The sequence below is a fragment of the Cyprinus carpio genome, chromosome A7, assembly GCF_018340385.1.
Source record: "Cyprinus carpio isolate SPL01 chromosome A7, ASM1834038v1, whole genome shotgun sequence".
NCBI classification, from domain to species: Eukaryota; Metazoa; Chordata; class Actinopteri; order Cypriniformes; family Cyprinidae; genus Cyprinus; species Cyprinus carpio.
In genome coordinates this window covers 6,715,424-6,735,205 of record NC_056578.1, presented here as the reverse complement: position 1 = coordinate 6,735,205, position 19,782 = coordinate 6,715,424, and the positions used below count along the sequence as shown (strand labels likewise).

The window sequence follows — 19,782 nt, the reverse complement described above, 5'->3', positions numbered from 1 at the left end:
GATGTGTTTTTTTTATCTTTGAAAACAAAAAAATTCTCAAAGAATTATGTTATTATTATATTATACATTATATATATGTATTTTTTAAATAGTATTTAGTATTAGTATTATATTACATAATTTTACAAGGTAGCATTATGATGGCAACAGGTTTATTTCTTTTTAATAAAATATGTTCACTAAAATATTTGTATGTTCATATTTTGGTTGCACTTTATTTTACAGTATGTGTATTTACATGTACTTATAGTGTACTTACAGTGTATTTATCTAAGAAAGTTCTGGTAATATAAGGTAACTACATGGGGTAGGGTTAGGTTTAGGGGTAGGTTCAGGGTTAGTACCTAGTTATTACATAGTTATTGTAATTACTATAATAAGTACATAGTATGTACATGAGGAACAGGACTGTAAAATAAAGTGCTACCCATATTTTGTATGTGTGTGTGTGTGTATAGTTGCCCATTTGTTTAACCACTTTGTTGACAGATGCTTATGCTAAACCGGATTAATAGTAAAATTGTCTTGTGTGGGACTGATTAATGCCCAGAAGATCTCGAGAGGGGATATTATTGTAATAAGGTGGCCTAAGGTGGTGTTGGGCATCAGACGCTCAGAGCTGCTCCAGGGTCACAGAGGAGACGGTAGAACTGCGTCCAGATTAATTAAGGAGGTATTAGTCAGTCGGGATTGTGGTGGATTCTGAAGCGATTTAGGCAACATGCATCTCAAAATGTCTCCTCGGACCAGCATGTGATAGTGATTTCCACGGCCTAAGCGCCTCGCTCCGATCAAATCCCAATTAAAGGCGGTATGACAACACCACAGGCCTTTGGTCCATTTACCTTCTGACTGCATGAGCCACTTTATCACGTACTGCACCTGATCAATTCAAACCACATAAACGTGAAAAACAACAATTCTGAACAGGCCACAAATGGTCAGTGCACCTTTCTGTCCTACAAGGAAAAATGCAGCAACAACAACAAAAATAAATGAATAAAAATAAGAACTGCTCAACTATTCAGAGAGAAGGGTGAAAATCTACATCAGTTCGATCAAAATTTAGATTTGTTTGTGCCATATATATTTAATTATTTGGATTTTTAAATTATGTTTTTACTCACTTTCGCCAACAAGTTAGATAGATAGATAGATAGATAGATAGATAGATAGATAGATAGATAGATAGATAGATAGATAGATAGATAGATGATTTTTGTACTTTATAATAATTTAATAATTAAAGAAAAAAATGCATGCGTCATATTTGTGTACAGTTTTCAAAATTACCAAAATGTACTTGCATAATACTGAATCATGTGCTCAGGGGCGGAGCAACTCACCTATGCTTGGCCACCCCACTCACAACTGCAGCTTTTTTCTTTTTTCTTGACAAGAAATCTCTTCACGACCACGAGTCAGACGAGCTTCAGTACAACAACAGTGAACTGCGGTCTGAATATATCATTAAAACCCATAAAAAAAAAAAACCCAGAAAAACAAACATTCCTGTCACTCTGCTCACTATACTCTGCTCACGGCGCGCACTCTTCAACTGCACGCGAACATGCGCGCAAGAAACTAACGGCTAATTCTGTCATCAGTCAAGTCGTGAAATTACCAAAAAGGCTAAGATTAAATCTGTGCAAAACTGTGCATGCATGTATATGCATCACATTTTCGTCTCTCAAATGCATGTGCTAAAACATCCTGCAATTCGAGATTACAATAATAAAGATCAGTATGTATTATTTATATATTAAAATTATAATTAAAATAAAACACATAAAAATGCATAAGTATATGTGAGCACAGAGCACTTGTACTAGAATTTTTTTCGTAAAAGTACGAATATGAAACGAAAATGAAATCATATTTAAATGCATAAAATAACTCAATTTACATTCCGGCGTTTATGTGCTGTTGACTTTCGCCCTTTTTCAAAAGTGAACAGGTTTTATTTCCCTTTTCCTTTGTACACAGTTCAATGTAGGTTTGAAAGAACTATTGCAATTAATTTAAACATTCACTGTTTACTTTTCAGGGTGCATTGATTAGGCTATACAGTGAAGGTTGGCTAAACTACGAAGTGCATGTCTCGTACAATGATGGAGAACAAGCTAGAACCAAGTAGACTAAATAATACCTGGAGGTGAGGAATAATGCAAAAAGTACCTCGATTACAATTAAGTACAAATGAATTGTATTCAGTTGTGTTTTAGGCTCTAAAACAGTCCAGTACTTTATAGTCAAACACATTTTTATACTGAAATAATGAAGATTTCTGTGCCACCCCAGACTGGTTGTTTCATGGCCCTTTCCTGGCCACCCCATGTGCTATAAACCCGAACGGTTTTCACTGACTGCATTACGTTTCCATTTATCCAGCAGAATGAAATAAGTCTCTGTCAGTTAATGTGCTCCTCAGTTAGTCTAACAACCCGATCATCCCGTCAGTCCCTCCGCGAACAGCAACCCCCCGCTAAGTGGCTAATGACCGAGGCGTATAATCCCCCTCAAAACAAGCACAAAGATGCTCTTTCGATCTCTCTATAAATAGGCTTGACTTCTGCCGCTCCTCCTTTACTAGAAGCGGCACCGCGCACTGGAAGACTCCCAGATCCTACCGAGAAATCAGTCGGGTTGGAGGTACTTTCTATAACTGGTGTATCAGTGTTTGTACAGCTGAAGCAGTGATCAGAAAGACGCGTCCGGTGGATTCAGTCGCTCGCGCGCAATGGTGATATAAACAGACGCGCAAAACTCAAACCTAAAACCAGAAACAACAAACACAAACATATCCACTCTTCCTATGTTCACACCATATCAACACCCTAGAATCTGCCACAATCCTGAGAGAATCAGAAGGAGACTGGAGACATGGAGCGCTTGGGTCGCTTCCTCTGGTCGCTGCCCGCCGCGGTGCCCGGTTCCGCCGGAGAGCTGCTCAACCGGCACGAGTCGGTGATGCGCGCCCGCGCTCTCGTCGCCTTCCACGGCGGGAACACTTCGAGGCTCTCTATCAGATCCTGCAGAGCCACCGCTTCACGCGGGAGTCCCACGCCAAGCTGCAGGACCTGTGGCTGGAGACGCGCACTACCCGCGAGGCGGGAGCGCCTGCGGGGGAGGCCCCTGGGCCGGTGGAGACGAGAAGTACCGCATCCGGAAGAAGTTTCCCCTTCCTCGGACCATCTGGGACGGCGAGCAGAAGACCCACTGCTTTAAGGTGAGACACAAAACTTGAGAAAGACGCAAAACTTTGAACACTCTAAAGAGATGTGACTGGGCCTTACACTTCTTACTAATACGTATCTTTAAGGCACTAATATGCACTCTCTATGGGTAAAAATTGTCCAAAAGTGTTCCTTTTGAAAAAGGGACCTCACCAGTGACAACTTTTGTAGGCTACCTGTTTTTCTGAGTGGAAAGCTATTAAAGACTGAAGGGAGGATATTTTGGACACACCCACTCATTATGACTACTTGCCACATTTTAAAATAATACTAGTCATAAAAGCTTTGAAATAGCAGAGATAGAAATTATGCACTGGGTTATGCAGTGATCATAAATGTTAAACTAATTCAGACTCTCATATCTGATCTTCTTCAAAGTTGTCATGCTCTCAAATAGCTCCATGAGCTGCATCCTGAGATGCTTTTTAATCAAGCTTAACTTCTGGATGTTTTTCCTTCACTCCTGAATTTAAATGAAACATATATATAAAAGTAAGGCAAGTAGGATTGAATTAACATGAAATTTTGAAATAAAGAGACTGAAATAGTATTTTCTTGTAAAACAGATAATCTTCGTTTTATTTACAACTTTCAAAAAAGTGTATATATATATATATATATATATATATATATATATATATATATATATATATATATATATGTATATATGTATACACACCACACACACATATACACACATATACATATATATATATACACACATATACAACTTTAACTTAAATTACGAGTACATTTCACAATTAAAAAGAAACAGCAGTAACATTGAAATAAACAAGAAATTTGGAAGCAGAGAGACTGAAAAAGTGTTTTCTTGTAAAACACACACATAATCGTTTTTTTTCTTAAATATTATTTTTTACAGTGTAACTCAATTGACTAAAGTCTAAAAAACAAAAGCATGCTGAATATGCAAAACTTAAGAAAGATTGTCATTCAGTAGTAAAGTGCTTTGTATCTGATCGTTTGTGCACTAAAATGTTTTTTCAATGTGCTTCTTGTTGTAAAATCTACATTAACTTGCTGAATTCCAGTCAAAAATGTAATTTAATGCGACTGATTCAACCTGAATACATTAGGTTATGACTAACAAAGCCATACTAAGAGTCTGATATAGTAGAAATAGCTCTACATTTTCACATTTACAGTCGCAGTGCAAACAAATAAGGACTTAATTACACTGCATTCTTCATGCAACAATGCAAACACAGCATTAATCTCCAGCAGCTATGCGTCTCAATGCTGCTCCTGCAGGCTCACTATATAGAGTGCACAGACTCTCCTGACACATTGAGACGCCACCGGTGCTTCTTAAGCCTCTTGAGCCGAGGACCACCTGTGGCATTTAAGCTCTCATTCCGCATGATGACTTTCTACCTTTTCACCCTGCTCCAGACACTAGTGGCCAGATTAACTCACAGCTAAACTGCTTTGCAAAGCCCTCATAACGATTCCCCGAGTCTGTGATTGTTTTTGCAGTCTGACCGAATGTGAATTGAAACGGAAAGTGGATTATGAAGTGGTCTTCGTGCTGGTTCACTTCACAACGGTGGAAATGCAGGAAATGACGCTTAATCACTGCAGCAGACAGTAAATGAGATAAGACGGCTAGCGCTACGTATCTGATCTCTAGCACTTTAACACACAAACCAGGATTGACTTCAGAAGGCCTGATCCCAGAACAGTGCTTTAAGCCTAATAACAACTTTTGTCCTTCATAGCTTGGATTTCCAAGGACATCATGATGAAATGTAGACTACTGCATGACTACAAATGTATATAGTGAAGCTAATTGTAACAAATCAATACTATAAACAATGCATATGAAGGCAGTTCATTAGATGTTACTCCCTAACAACACGATAATGTTTCTCCAGCTTATAGTGATCTATAAATACATCCGACTTGGCAGATTGATTCATTTAAATGTGCTTTAATAAGATATAAAGCTGTTAACCTTCTTGATCTTTTTAAGACTCAACAGCGAATCTGAAATTAAGCTTTGCCAAATAGGTTATTATAGTTTATTTCTGAAAATGGGCACAAGCAACTGTTTTCAACATTGATGATAATCAGAAATGTTTCTTGAGCATCAAATCAGCATATTAGAATGATTTCTGAAGGATCATGTGACACTGAAGACTGGAGTAAATTCAGCTTTGATCACAGGAATAAATTACATTTTAAAATATATTCATATACAAAACTCTTATATTAAATTGTAATAATAATATGTCACTGTTTTCACTCTATTTCTCGCCTTGGTGAGCAGAAAAGACTTCTTTAAAAATCTAAAAAAATCTTACCAACTCCAAATTTTTGAACAGTAATGTAACTTTTAAGTAAATGTCTTTTTTGCTCTTGGTTTTGTGTTTTTGAGGAGCGAACCCGTAGCCTCCTGAGGGAATGGTACCTGCAGGATCCCTATCCAAACCCCTCCAGAAAGCGTCATCTGGCTCAGGCCACAGGCCTCACACCCACTCAGGTGGGCAACTGGTTCAAAAACAGAAGACAGCGGGACAGAGCGGCGTCTGCTAAAAACAGGTACACAAAACCCATACACTATTTCATTGCTCATTCAGTGTTGTTAATATTAGCCAAAACTATTTCTGTTCGTCTTGAATAATTTTTGTATTTTTTTTGCTGTCCATTGTCTTGAATAATTCCAGTATTTATTTCACTGTCCATTCATATTTCATTGTTCATTCACAAACATTTTAATAAATAACAATGAAATAAACAAAAAAAAAAAAAAAAAATAATAAAAATAAATAATGTAAATCTTATTAATGCCATGACAACCAATACAAATAAAAAAAAAAAAAAAAAAACAAAAAAAAAACATATAAAAAAAAAAAAATAAAATATATAAACATACAAAAATAAAAGCTAATTCAAGGTTTTAATAAAAAAAAACATAACACAAAACTAATTCACAAATCAAAAATAATAAAAAAATAAAACGAAATTCAAATACCAGGATTCAAAAAAGGACCACAAAACAAAACATAAATACAACACACAAAAATGTACATTATCTCACACAAACAAATCATGCATATGACGTTCTCAAATGAATGTTGTATTTCTCACACAAAGCTATTGTACAGCTTCAGAAGAGCTGAAATAAAGCGCATGAGTTTATGTGCTTTTACACTCAAACTCACATGAAAAATAAAGCTTCTTTTTTGGGGGGCATTGATGGTTCCATGAAGATCCATGGAATTATTCCATTCCACAAAAGGTTTTTTTAGATGTTTAAATGTTTCAAAAATGGTTCTTTTTGAGAACTGTTCACTTGAAGGTTCTTTGGGAAACCAAAAATGGTTCTTCTATGACATCACTGCAAAAAAAACTGTGTTTGGAACCTTTATATTTAAGAGTCTTAGAGCTTCAAATGTATCTATGTTGATTTGCATCTCAAGCATAGAGTAAATATTCTTGTACCTCAAATTTTTTTCCTCAGATTGCAGCAAGATTCATCCCTCCTTCCCTCCGGAAGCTCTCCAGAATGCTCCTCGGAGCACAACACGCACCTCCAGGGCTCCTCACTGCATCGTCCCGGGAGCCCGGGGGAGAACAGCGACTGTAGCTCAGGCACAGGGCCGCGGGGGACCGGGGCCTCCACGCCAGACATATCCGTTAGCAGCGACAGCGAGTTTGAGTCGTGAAGAACGCCTTCACCTGCCCTCCGAAACGGATGGAGAGACACGAGAGTTTGAAGCGTCTGGAGGGCAGAGGACTGCTGCTCGTACATGCACTTAAAGGAAAGACTGAGAAGTCAGACTGCAAGAAGTCACACAAAAAACAACACATCCCTCATTTGCTACCTTTTCCTTCCATCAACCTCTTACCCTGACCAAAGAGGAACTACAATTTTTAAACTGGACCTCTTAAAAGGCACGTGCCAAATCAATCTCTTCAGGTTCACTGGCTTTTTCAATCATTCTAATACTCAGGTGGCACAAAAGAGACGTATCACACAGAAGGACATATATTATGCAGATTTTGTATTTGAAATATAATCTAGATCGTCCAGCCAGGTCTTTCATAGCACTGCAAACATCTGTCAAAACCATGAAACAGTTAGATCTGCTCGTCCAAAAAGAGACCCACTGAAAACAGAAGGTAGAAGTAACTTGCTGCTGTATGTTTTCATAAGAATGTAGTGTAGATTATGTCAGTTACTTGAGCTAACACTGAATTTTGTTGTTTTTTTGTTCGTAAATGAGGATTTAGGTCCGTTGAGCTGTTTTATCTGTTGAATATAATGATGAAGTCTGGATGAACATAGATTAACTGACGTTATGGAATATTAATGCTGCTTACCTTTTAATACGCTGTGAATTTGAACACAGTGTGAACACACACCATTTTGCACTCACTCAGCTTTTTATGTGCCTATACATTGAGGACGACATCAGACCCGTCATTTATCATTTCCACACCCATACTCACTGAAGTCACATGAAGAACGGGGCTGTCTTGTGTTCATTTGTCTGAAATTTTGAAATAAATGATATTATTTTTGAATCTAAGAGACTTCAAGCTTGAATTGTAGATGCTAAATGGCTGGTAAAACAAAATTCAGCAATAATACAGCTTTACAAAACCTAAATCACAATTTCTAGGAATAATTTAATGATAAATGGACATTTTGACATAATTTACTCACTCTCATGTCATTACAAGTCTGTATGACTTTAAAAACACAAAAAAAGAATTCTGATCCCTACTTATATATACAAATGAATATTGCTTTGTTATGTACACATTTGCTCAATTATAAGGTAACTTTTACAGTAATTTAAGTATCTATTGGATATGAAAAAAAAAAAACAAAAACATAAATACATTATAATAAATTAAAAAATCAACAATCAACAGACTTTTACTTTTTTCTATTAAATTACATATTTTTAGAGTTTAACTCTGCAGGATAAAAGGTTTTTCTTTTAGGATTTTTACTGTTTTACTGTAAAAATTGCTTCATTAAATAGACTAAACATTTTATCAGTTATAAGGTAATTTACTCTTTATGTATAATTTTTCATAATATTTCAATGACATGTATTGTCTTTTAAAATGCAACATTTTATTGCATGATACACTGTTAGACATTTCTATAATTTCTACAGTTATTTACTGTATATCACCCAGTATAATACTGCAAATTCCCTTTACAGCAAGTAACTGTAATACCCTTTGCATAATGGGAATTTTCTGACATCAAACTCCACATACAGTGACTTATTGTATTTTTAAAAATTGCTGTATACTACTGTATTTGTCTCTGTGGCGCCATTCCATTGAGGTTGTTTTATTTTCCTCATTTCTTACATTTAAGGTGACATAAAAGGCTTTTCCTTTGGGATTTTATTTATTTATTTTATTTTATTTTACTTTTACCGTAAAAATACATGTATTGCTTTCTTAATTATAAATGGTCAATTATAAGGTAGTTCATTATTTTTATGCATCATTTTTCACAATATTTTACAGTAATTTAAATTATATATTCTTTACTTAGATATTTCAAAGTATAATATACTTTCTGTCCGATAAAGTTCACCAATTAACAGGTTTTACTGTATTCTTGCATAATTTTTCCATTAAATGTCATTTTTAGAGTGTAACAAGCAGTGCTTGCAGTGTAGGCGGAGTCACTCTGTTCCTCCTCAGGTAAACCGGCCCCTTTAAATCTGACCTCACTTCACAAAACAGCCTGACCGAGACTGACAAGCGTCTACATCCTCACTGAATGCACTGACAGACACTGCGGGTGTTTCCCTGCAGCTCATCTGAAACAGCATGGACAGCAGCGGGAGGAAAGTGGTCGTCTGTGACAATGGGACGGGGGTAAGAGATTTACAAGTCATTATTATGGGACTAAAACTCTATGTAAGAAATGTATCTGATCACTGATTTAAATATTGGATACTGATGCACAAGATTGAACAGCAACACTATTTGTGTTAAAATGAATGTTGAAGGAAACTTGTTTCAATTCAGAAACTTACATAGAACTAAATATATAGCTGTTTTAAAAGCTTCCAACATTCTTAACTAAACTTTTAACTTGATTAAACTTTTTATTTGCATGACTTTACTGAAGTGACTGCATTGCTGCATGCCTGACGTTGGCTCATGCAGAGGCCTGCTGCATTGCTAAAATCTGTCTGAACACGTCTGCCCAGAAACACCACTCACTTCACCTTAAAAGGTGTCAGGGAAAAAGATTCACAGTTATTGGTCACAAATAAGGAAGTGCTTTAAACTTTGAAGCTTGTTAGTGCTTCTCTAGTCTGTAAATTCATGAGCTTAAACTTTAAAACACAGATTAGTGAAAGTATAGAGAAGTTAGAGGGAGTAAGGGAAGCTGCAGTTCTTCAAAACAAGCCAATCTCAGATAATTCGGTGCAATATCTGCAGCGCTGACCTTAGAAACCTGAAATAGGAATAGAAGAGAACTGAGTTGTCATCTTCCCACATAATGTCTGCAGTTTGTCAAGTGTGGTTTTGCTGGCTCCAATTTTCCCGATCACATCTTCCCAGCCCTGGTAGGACGTCCCATCATTCGGTCAGACACAAAAGTTGGGAATATAGAGATCAAGGTGAGTTATCCGGGCAAAAAAAAACAAAAATACACATGCACACACACAAGCCAACATGCACACAGGCACGCACACACACATGCACACACGCACGCACACATGCACCCATCAGTGTTGTTATCGTTAACTAAAACTAAAATTATTACAATTGTTTCCCCAATTAAAATAAAGCTGAAATAGAAATATTATAAGAAAAAATAAAATGAAATTTTAAAATGTTGCAATACCAGGTTGTGAAATAAATACATTTAAAACAATAAAATTGCATTGAAATAAAACTGTTAAAACAAATAAAAAGAAATTAAAGTTATACAGAAATACATAAAAAACAATGCAAATGACAAAAGAACATAAAACTACTAAAACTTATCCTCAAATCCTTGAAAATATTCAAATATGAAACAATTCAAAATAATAATATATGGCATATTAATAAATAACACTAATATACATTGTAGCAATAAAAACATCTCTCATTTGTTATAGTTTACTATTTAAAATAACTCATCATTTTTATATATTTTACTGTAGTGCCTTGTTCTATATTATTTAATGCAATAATATATCCCTTGCATTTTCATACATTTCAAGACATTCAAACGTTTCAATAAACACAAAAATGTAATATAAACAATACACATTTACTATTCTATTGTAGATTTATATTTCTCAGATATATAACAACATTTGGTTAACATATGGTTAGACACAACCATACTCCACCTTTAAATTTTAAATTTAGAATTAATGGAATACGTGGATGAATTTTAAGTGAATTGAATAAAAATGAATTTGATGATTTATTAAAAACTTCAATACCCTCAGTAAATCAGTTATTTGTTCGTTTTTTTTTTATTTACTCTTTGAATATTGAAATCAACACTGTTCACCTGTCTCCAGGATCTGATGGTTGGTGACGAGGCGAGCGAATGCCGCTCCATGCTGGAGGTCTCGTACCCCATGGAGAATGGGATAGTCCGCAGCTGGGAGGACATGCTGCACCTGTGGGATCACACCTTTGGCCCGCAGCGGCTCAACATCAGCCCTCCCGACTGTAAGGTCCTGCTGACGGAGCCACCCCTGAACCCGCTGAAGAACCGGCAGAAGATCGCCGAGGTCATGTTTGAGACCTACAAGTTCCACGGCATCTACATCGCCATTCAGGCCGTGCTGACTCTCTACGCTCAGGGTAAACAAAGAAAAAGGGTTGCCAGGTCTGCGAAACAAAACCAGGCCAATGGCCCTCAAAAAGAAGCCAAAATAGCCCACAATCCGCTAATATCTATACACTGTAAAAAAAAAAAAATGCTGCGATTAGTTATCACAACTCATAATTTATCATTCGAATAATTAGTGATGCCTTATTGTTTCAACTTGTTTAAAACATAAGTGGAAGATTAAAAAGTAGGTTTAGTTAGTCTACGTCTAGTTTAGATAAGATTGATATTTCATCATCTATACAAAAATGGTGAATTTACAGTTTTAATAACTAATTACAACAACGACTCAGAATACACCACTCCCATCAGTGGAGCCTCTAGGGATTCTGGGTCCACTGCACAGAATTTGCTATGGGGCCCCCCTCAAAATCACATTCAGTCGGGCCCCTCAGTCTCTGGGCCCCAATGCACTCTGTCTCTTTTATGCATTAAACCAAAGTCCTTTTTAAGGAAAGTCCTTTGGAAAAACCTCTTACTACACTCAGGTTTAAATAGCATACATGAACAGCCCTATAAATATAATTTCCTAAGCTTAAATAGTGTTAAAAAGTCGTGTTGATCGATGACGTGATGACTTGACCAATCGGTGATTGTCTGTTTTATTTAAAAGGCTGGATTTGAAAATCACTCATAACCAGTCTGTTTTCAAAGCAGCTTAAAAGGCTGACTGGGACCCTCCCTCACAAAACTTGTCAGTTAGCACAGTTTTATCACTGGTTGAATATAAAATGGCTAAAATATATCAATATAAATATTCCAGTCAAATATGCAATATGTCAAACCTGTGAGAGAAAAAATAAAATAAATCAATCCGTCATAACTGTATAAAAGGAGCCCGATTCAGAAATCCGCAGACTTGGCAACCCTGAATGTGTGTTTTGTTGGTGTGGCAGGTTTGTTGACCGGTGCGGTGATCGACTCCGGAGATGGTGTGACTCACATCTGTCCCGTTTATGAGGGCTTCTCTCTCCCTCATCTCACTCGCCGCCTAGACATCGCAGGACGTGACATCACACGCTATCTGATAAAGGTGACATTTTCATATTCTCACCACCCAAAATGAGCATCATTTACTAATCCTCATGTCATTCCAAACCTCTATGTCCATGCAATTGAAAGTCAACATGGTGATGGTCCAGTGTAGTTTCATGTTGCTTAGAAGGCTGCATTTATTTGATCAAAATGACCTAATATTTTGAAATATTATTACAATTTTAAAAAGCTACATTCTATTGCAAAACATGTTAAAATATAATTTATTCTGTGATCAAAGCTGAATTTTCAGCATCATTACTTCAGTCTTCAGTGTCACATGATCCAATATGCTGATTTGCTGATCAAGAAACATTTATTATTATTATCAATGTTGTGCTGCTTCATATTTTTGTGGAAACTGTGAAATACTAACATCAGGACTCTGATGAATAGAAGGTTCTGTAATCAACATTACTGCCGACAGGGTTTAACTTCTATTGAACTCTATAGAGAGTCTATTTTGCGGACTCATTTTCATAAATGATCTTAAAACGGATCAAAACTAGAATCTAGAATTATTGAATTATTTTTTAAAAAGATCTGTCTGCATCTGGCATTATCAATATATGCTAAGTTTTAGCAAAACATGCATCTTTCATCTATTATATATTCATCCAGAATATTCCATCCATGTAGCTTTTGCTTCTGCGAGGCTATGCCTTCAACCACACGGCGGACTTCGAGACGGTGCGGATGATGAAGGAGAAACTGTGTTTTGTTGGCTACAACATTGAGCAGGAACAGAAACTGGCCAATGAGACCACAGTCCTGGTGGAGTCCTACACGGTAATACCCTAGAAATACTCTTACAGCTGACGAAAACGAAGGCATTGTAGGAATGCCTCACAAACCATGAACAAAAACAGGCAAAGTTCTTGGGTCCTGAGGCAAAACTAACTGAGAATCACAGATCTAGTGCATATTAATTTAACTTTCCAACTGAGATTTCCAGTTAAACCATCAATTCCTTTGATTCATAAGGAAATTAACAATAACTTCTAACATTTTAGGTCAGACTTGTTGTGAGCTCCAGGGTTGTTAATCGATGGTATATGCTTTGTTTGACACCATCTGTTCACATTATTTCAACTATTTCTTTTTAAATATTCCTGCTAAACAGTGGGATTTGTGGTGAAAAACTACATTTCCCATGATGCTGTGCAAAAATTCCACCAATTAGAGTCGCCGAGAGCTCTTTAGCTCCACCCACTCCAATGAAACACCAGAAATGATGTAATCATTGATGACATAAAAAGTAGGTCTCTCTACACTCTCACAATACTTAAATAGTTGTATAAACATTGATATTTTGCAATAAACGTAAAATCCATTGTTCCTATAGATAAAATCAACAACTTGAAATGAATACTTTTGTATTTTGCCGTCATTTTTAATTCAATCATGTCATTCGTAATGCTTCATGGGATTGTAGTTTTTTCCCCCCTCACTGAAACCGTTCACAGTCTTGTCTGTTTGTTTGATTTTCAAATACATCTTTGTTTCAAAATCCAAGTATGTAATGCTGTGATTCACCTTGTAGCTTGGTTCATGGCTTATAGTGCCTTAAAGAAGACTTTTTAAAAAATCCCTATGAGAAAAATGAATGGGAAAAAAAGCAGTTTGGCACTAATGCACTCTAAGTATCTGCACACAGGGGGCGCAAGAGAGCTGCTATAAGTTTCTCATGCATGCTTATGTAAACTTAACTGGCCTCTTTACGAAATATAAAGATTTTACTGACCTTGTGTGTGTGCAGTTACCCGACGGGCGGATGATAATGGTTGGAGGAGAGAGGTTTGGAGCACCAGAGGCTCTTTTCCAGCCTCATCTCATTAATGTGGAGGGTGTTGGTGTGGCCGAGCTGCTCTTCAACACCATCCAGGCGGCAGACATTGACATCAGGTCAGAATAATTCAGCAGCATCATCCTCAATTAGACGCTTAATGCTTGACCCTGTGCAGAAGTCGACTTGACATATGGTCAGTTATTGGACAGATTTGTTCTGCAAATGCTTATCTGCTAACAAGTTGGGAGATATTTTTATCCAAGAGCTCTTGGAGACTTTACTCAGTAAAGGAATATTTCAGGTCGGATACAAGCAAAGCACTTTTTCTGGGGTCATTTTCGGCATGTCACAGTTGTAGTCGATGGAAATTAAATCTGGGATGCTCCGTCATGTCTCACTGTCCATCTGCAGGTCAGATTTCTACAAGCACATCGTCCTGTCTGGAGGAAGCACCATGTACCCGGGACTTCCTTCCCGTTTGGAGCGCGAGATCAAGCAGCTGTATCTGGAGAGAGTGCTGAAGGGAGACACTGAGAAGCTTTCTGTAAGCTGTCACGCTAATGCTAAAGTTGCTAACTCCTATGCTAGGATTTCTGGATTTTTCTCCCTAGAGGAAACACCCTTAAAACTAGATCAGTTTATTTCAGAAGCAAAATTATGTTCAATATTAAAGCTTATTTGCATTATTTCCCCATTAGATTTTTTTTGTTTCAAATATTTTATGCATAAACCTCAAAATTCCTAGATTTATGCCTAAACCAAGACAAAAATTAATTGCAAGTGGGCTACAGTGTACAGTGTTGTTACTGCTAACTATAGTTTAGTTATAGTTTATTATATATATATATATATATATATATATATATATATATATATATATATATATATTAATTAACATACATTCTGGCAATTAAATAAAGTTGAATGAATGAATGAATGAATGAATAAATAAATAAATAAATAAATAAATAAATAAATAAATATTACATGTAAAACTAAAAAGAAAATTTCAGAAATAAGAAAAAACGTTTTACAAATTTTGAAAATTAGTAATTAAAAAAAAAGTCTTTCTTTTTTAAAGAAAACTTTAAAAAATAGAAATGTTGCCTTGATAACTAATTCAAATAAGATGAGGTTGAAGTACTTAAATTACTAAAAGTAAAATTTAAATAAAAAATTAATTATATAGAAATATTTTAAATACAAATATTAATAAAAATGATAAAATCAACTAAATGACAAACTAAATGACAAAAACTAAAAAGAAAAACTGAAAATATAAAAACAAACTAAAAGCCAATTCAAAATAATAATAATTTATAATAATAATAATAATAATAATAAATATTATAATAGTGTATTATATGCTAGTGTATGGACTTATATGCTAGTGTAAAACTCAGTTAGTGTGTAGAAAACATTCATGCATGAGGCCCCAGCTGAGCAGATCTACATCACACAGACCTGAGAAAAGCAATAGAGTTCACTGCTATTGAAATGTAAATGAAGCAAACATAGGTAACTATCACAATAAACTTATGTTTCAAATTCAAAAGATGCAGGCTATATGTCAGAAATTGAGCTCTTGTATTAGATTTCAGTTCATTTTGTTTCGGTCAAGCTGATTTTGGCGTTCTCTTCACTGCTGTCTTCTCACAGAAATTTAAGATCCGCATTGAAGACCCTCCGCTGCGCAAACACATGGTGTTCATGGGAGGAGCGGTGCTGGCCAACATCATGAAAGACAAGGAGTCCTTCTGGCTCTCGAGAGCCGAGTACGAGGAGAAAGGCCTGAAGGTGCTGGACAAACTGGGAGGAGCGCTGAGATGAGAGCCTCTACTGCTGTTCAACAGACTCTCACACTCAGACACGGCACATCAAACACATCTGATGCGTGTCTGAAGGATAATTACAGGTTTTAAAGTATAGCTAAGTAACTCCAACACTACCTAACTATCAGATAAATGCTCAAATAAATACTCAAATACATAAACGTCATAGTCAGGGTTATTATAGTCAACTGGAATTAAAAGCACAAAACTATTTTCATTACTTGAATTTAAATAAACTCTAAATGAAATAAAATCAAATATATATATATAATAGATATAGAAAAAATATATATATATATATATATATATATATATATATATATATATAAAAAACCTAAAACTTGTTTTATTTCCATTTAGCTGCTAAGGCAACATTTCTCATTTTGATTTAGTTTATCTTATACTATATAGACATATAAAAAATGAATAAAAATTACAAAATTTAAATGTAACAAAGTAAATTGAAAACACATAATGTAAAAAAAAAAAAAAAAATTAAAAATATGAATGAAAACTATAATAATATCTCAATGATACTAAAATAACCATGGTCACACTTAAGACTTAATACCATATTGATTATTTAAAATCAGATTTTATATTATTATTGCTGTCTTACCAAACACCAAACTTTATAATTTAAAAAAAAATTACAAATTAAGCTTTTTTACTCTATTTATGAACAGTTTTTCTCTCTGAATGAGGGCTCAAGGCGATTCTATCAGATTTAACTCAAATGTGTCCTCAAAATATAAATGTACAATTTTTGAATAAAGCTGAAATAAAATAAAATAGAAATATTAGAAGAAAAGGTTAAACTTAAAAAAATATAAAATAGTAATGTTTCCACTAACAAAAATAATGAGGTTATTGAATTAATTAAGTTAAAAATTAAACTAAAACTGAAATTAAAATTGAAGCTAAATAGAAATATATATAAATTCATAAATATAAAAAAAAAGATGAAACCTCCTAAAATGACTAAAAACTAAACCAAACCAAGAAACCAAATGTTATTTTTAGAAATAACAAATAAAATATTTTTCTTTATTTATGAACTCTTTTGCATATGAAACGAGTTATGGTTTTGTCAGATTGAACTAACTGGAGACTTGAGCCAATATTGACCTCACAGTATAAAGTCTGAATCACATCATGTTCTGTAGCCTACACAAAACAGAAATGTAATGCAATAAATGGTAAATTGAAACTAAAGACATTGAGAGAAGTGTATGACCTGGCTAAACATTTTTACATATTAAAATAGATCAATAAAAGTCACTTGTTGATAATCAATCTTTCTCATTGTTATTTTTCCAATCCACCAAATATAATTAAAATCTGAAAAAGATCTACGTTACACACATTATTACTAAGTTGCTGCTGCCATCTTGTGGGCTGCAAAGACTACAAACTTACTAAAGTTTTACTAAAGTTACTAAAGTCAGTGTGAGTGAAGGCTATAAAACAGCAAACAATAATCCACAATCACCAGCGGCTCCAGAGAGACAGATGTCAGGCGTTTGCATTCATAATACTGTATGTTTAATACTGTATGTCAGTGAACAAGCGTACAGCACTGTTCCCAAGGCAGTAAACATTCAGAGAAATTAATCTGAGCGTGATGATGCCATATGAAGCATATTGTTCATTCATGCATCACAATGAACCGCATCACAAACAAACGCATGCATCAGCCACGAGTTCAACTGATCCAGCAATAAAAAGCATCAAAGCTGAACTGAAGTCATAATCAGAGCCCCATGAATCATAGAATAAGCATTACATTATAGTTATAGTTCACTGTAGAAAGAAAGTATTACAATGTCACATTCAGAGTCAGAGTGAAACCGGCGAAAGAGCGTTTGATGAAACAGTCGTTTGACGGGACATTGACAGGAAACGCTGCCGTGTGTGTCTAACTCTGTCAAGTGTTTCATGGGAAAGAGAGTCATTAAAAATAAATAAAATGATAAATATTTGCATATTGTTCCCATTCATCACCATTACATACTAATGGGTTATATAGTGTTGGAACGAGCTCAAATATCAGACATTTTGACACTGATGTTCAAGCCTGAATATCAGTTGTGTATATATATATATATATATATATATATATACATATATATATTAGTATTTAGTATTAAGTAATTATACAATATATGTAGTGTACTGATTAGTAAGATATACTTTATAGTGCCAATATATATTAATAGATTAATACTAATATATATATATATATATATATATATATATATATATATATATATATTAGTGCTGTCAAATGATTAATTGCAAAATAAAAGTTTTTGTTTATAATATATGTGTGTGTGATGTGTATATTTATTATGTATATATATACACACACATGCATGTATATATTTTAATGAAAATGTTACATTTATATATTAAATATTATATAATTTATATGCATGTAAATATTTTCAATATGCTGTATGTGTGTGTCTTTATATATACATAATAAATATACACAGTACACACATATATTATGTAAACAATTTTTTTTTATTTTGGATGCGATCGCGAATAATCGTTTGACAGCACTAATATTTATATATATATATATATATATATATATATATAGTTATGTTATATGTTGCATATATGTATGTATGTATGTATATATATATATATATATATATATATATATATGACATTTTTGCACTGATGTTCAATATATATGATTATATATAGAGACATTTTACTATATATTTTAATAATTAAAACACATATCTGATTTCTGAACCCCAATTAAAAAATTAGTGGTGCAAAAATGTCATTTTTAAAAAAAAAAAAATTTTTTAAAATAAATTAATATCATAATAAATAAATTTAATTTTAATGTTGTAAGGCACACAAACATTAACTTATTATTTTAAAATTTTTTAATTTTAATGTTGTAAGGCACACAAAACCAGTGATACTCTACCAGAATTGTCTATTCAAATTAAAAGTACAGTCCAAACACGGTCCAATTAATGAAGCTTTTCATGGTAAGAGTAACAATAAATAATATTGGTGCTGTGTAAGGCAGTAACTTCATGTTTTATTCATGGGATAATAGGTAATAATTAAAAAAGGGTATTCGTGTTTCTTCAAAAACAATACAAAATTTTTAAAAAAAAACAATAATTCATCAACAAAAAACACCACCTCATCATGCGCATGACCCTGGCTTAAAACTAAAACCTGTCTGTGAAATACCCAAGTTTGACAGTTGATGACCATTTTGAGAATCTCCCTCTTCAGTCTGAGAGAGAAATTCATCCTGACTTAACACAATTTGCCTGCCGGTGTGAGCTGAACTGTGGGCAGCCTTAACTGGAGCTCCTGACCGTGTCTGCGTGGTTATCTGCCCACCACGAGGTGAAACCAGAGCTGTGCATTCATTATTAGTGCTGAACACCTCTGCCAAACACAACCAGCTGGATTCTTTGGAGTCTATTTACATGAGTATTCACAAATGATCATGATGCCACATGTTCACTACATCCTTCACACGCTTTCAGAAGGATATGAAGGAATAAATCAAACAAACACCAATATCAGGCCAGTGGTGATTCAGTGAGCAAGTCCACAATGATCAGCTAACAAAATAGCCGGTGCAGTTCAAGTAAAACTCATAAAATCAACCAAAGTACCACAAAACGACTGTAGTACCAGCAGTGTAACTGCAAAACCCACAACATACTCAATCCTACACACCCCAGAATCACACTGTATTCACACTGGAAGCGTGTCGGTTGTCTGCACTGGAAGTATCAAAGCTGCACTTCACCTCATAACGAAATATAAGTATATATATAAGCTCGATGTTAAGAGTTCAGCAAGAGCAAAATGTGTGAATAACTTTGATTTTTTCCAACTATATCGATATAGTTATAGATATATACAACTATGTTTCAGCAAAAAGCTACACTTCTGTTCAAATGTTTGGGGTCAGTGAGATTTATGTTTTTTTTTTAAAGAGAAATGGATACTTCAGCGAGGATGCATTCAATTGATCAAAAGTGGCAG

At 34.6% G+C, this 19,782-nt stretch overlaps 1 protein-coding gene and 1 pseudogene across 1 annotated transcript; both read left to right on the top strand.

The window, feature by feature from the left end:
- The first annotated feature begins 2,815 nt into the window (after nt 1-2,815).
- Nucleotides 2,816-7,063, top strand: LOC109061593 (annotated as a pseudogene).
- Nucleotides 7,064-8,856: 1,793 nt separating this feature from the next.
- zgc:101810 (uncharacterized protein LOC493612 homolog) lies at nt 8,857-15,986 on the top strand. Its single transcript, XM_019078693.2, has 8 exons — nt 8,857-9,113; nt 9,758-9,868; nt 10,769-11,057; nt 11,982-12,118; nt 12,760-12,909; nt 13,880-14,025; nt 14,321-14,453; nt 15,569-15,986. The coding sequence occupies exons 1-8, from the start codon at nt 9,066-9,068 to the stop codon at nt 15,737-15,739; spliced, it is 1,185 nt and encodes a 394-aa protein (XP_018934238.1). The 5' UTR covers nt 8,857-9,065; the 3' UTR covers nt 15,740-15,986.
- The last annotated feature ends 3,796 nt before the right edge of the window (nt 15,987-19,782 follow it).

What these genes read in the sequence shown, in the direction of transcription:
- zgc:101810 (XM_019078693.2), top strand. Translation starts at nt 9,066, where the DNA reads ATGGACAGCAGCGGGAGGAAAGTGGTCGTCTGTGACAATGGGACGGGG. An exon ending in TTGGGAATATAGAGATCAAG is followed by an intron (nt 9,869 to 10,768) that starts GTGAGTTATCCG and finishes ACCTGTCTCCAG; the next exon opens with GATCTGATGGTTGGTGACGA. An exon ending in TCACACGCTATCTGATAAAG is followed by an intron (nt 12,119 to 12,759) that starts GTGACATTTTCA and finishes CCATCCATGTAG; the next exon opens with CTTTTGCTTCTGCGAGGCTA.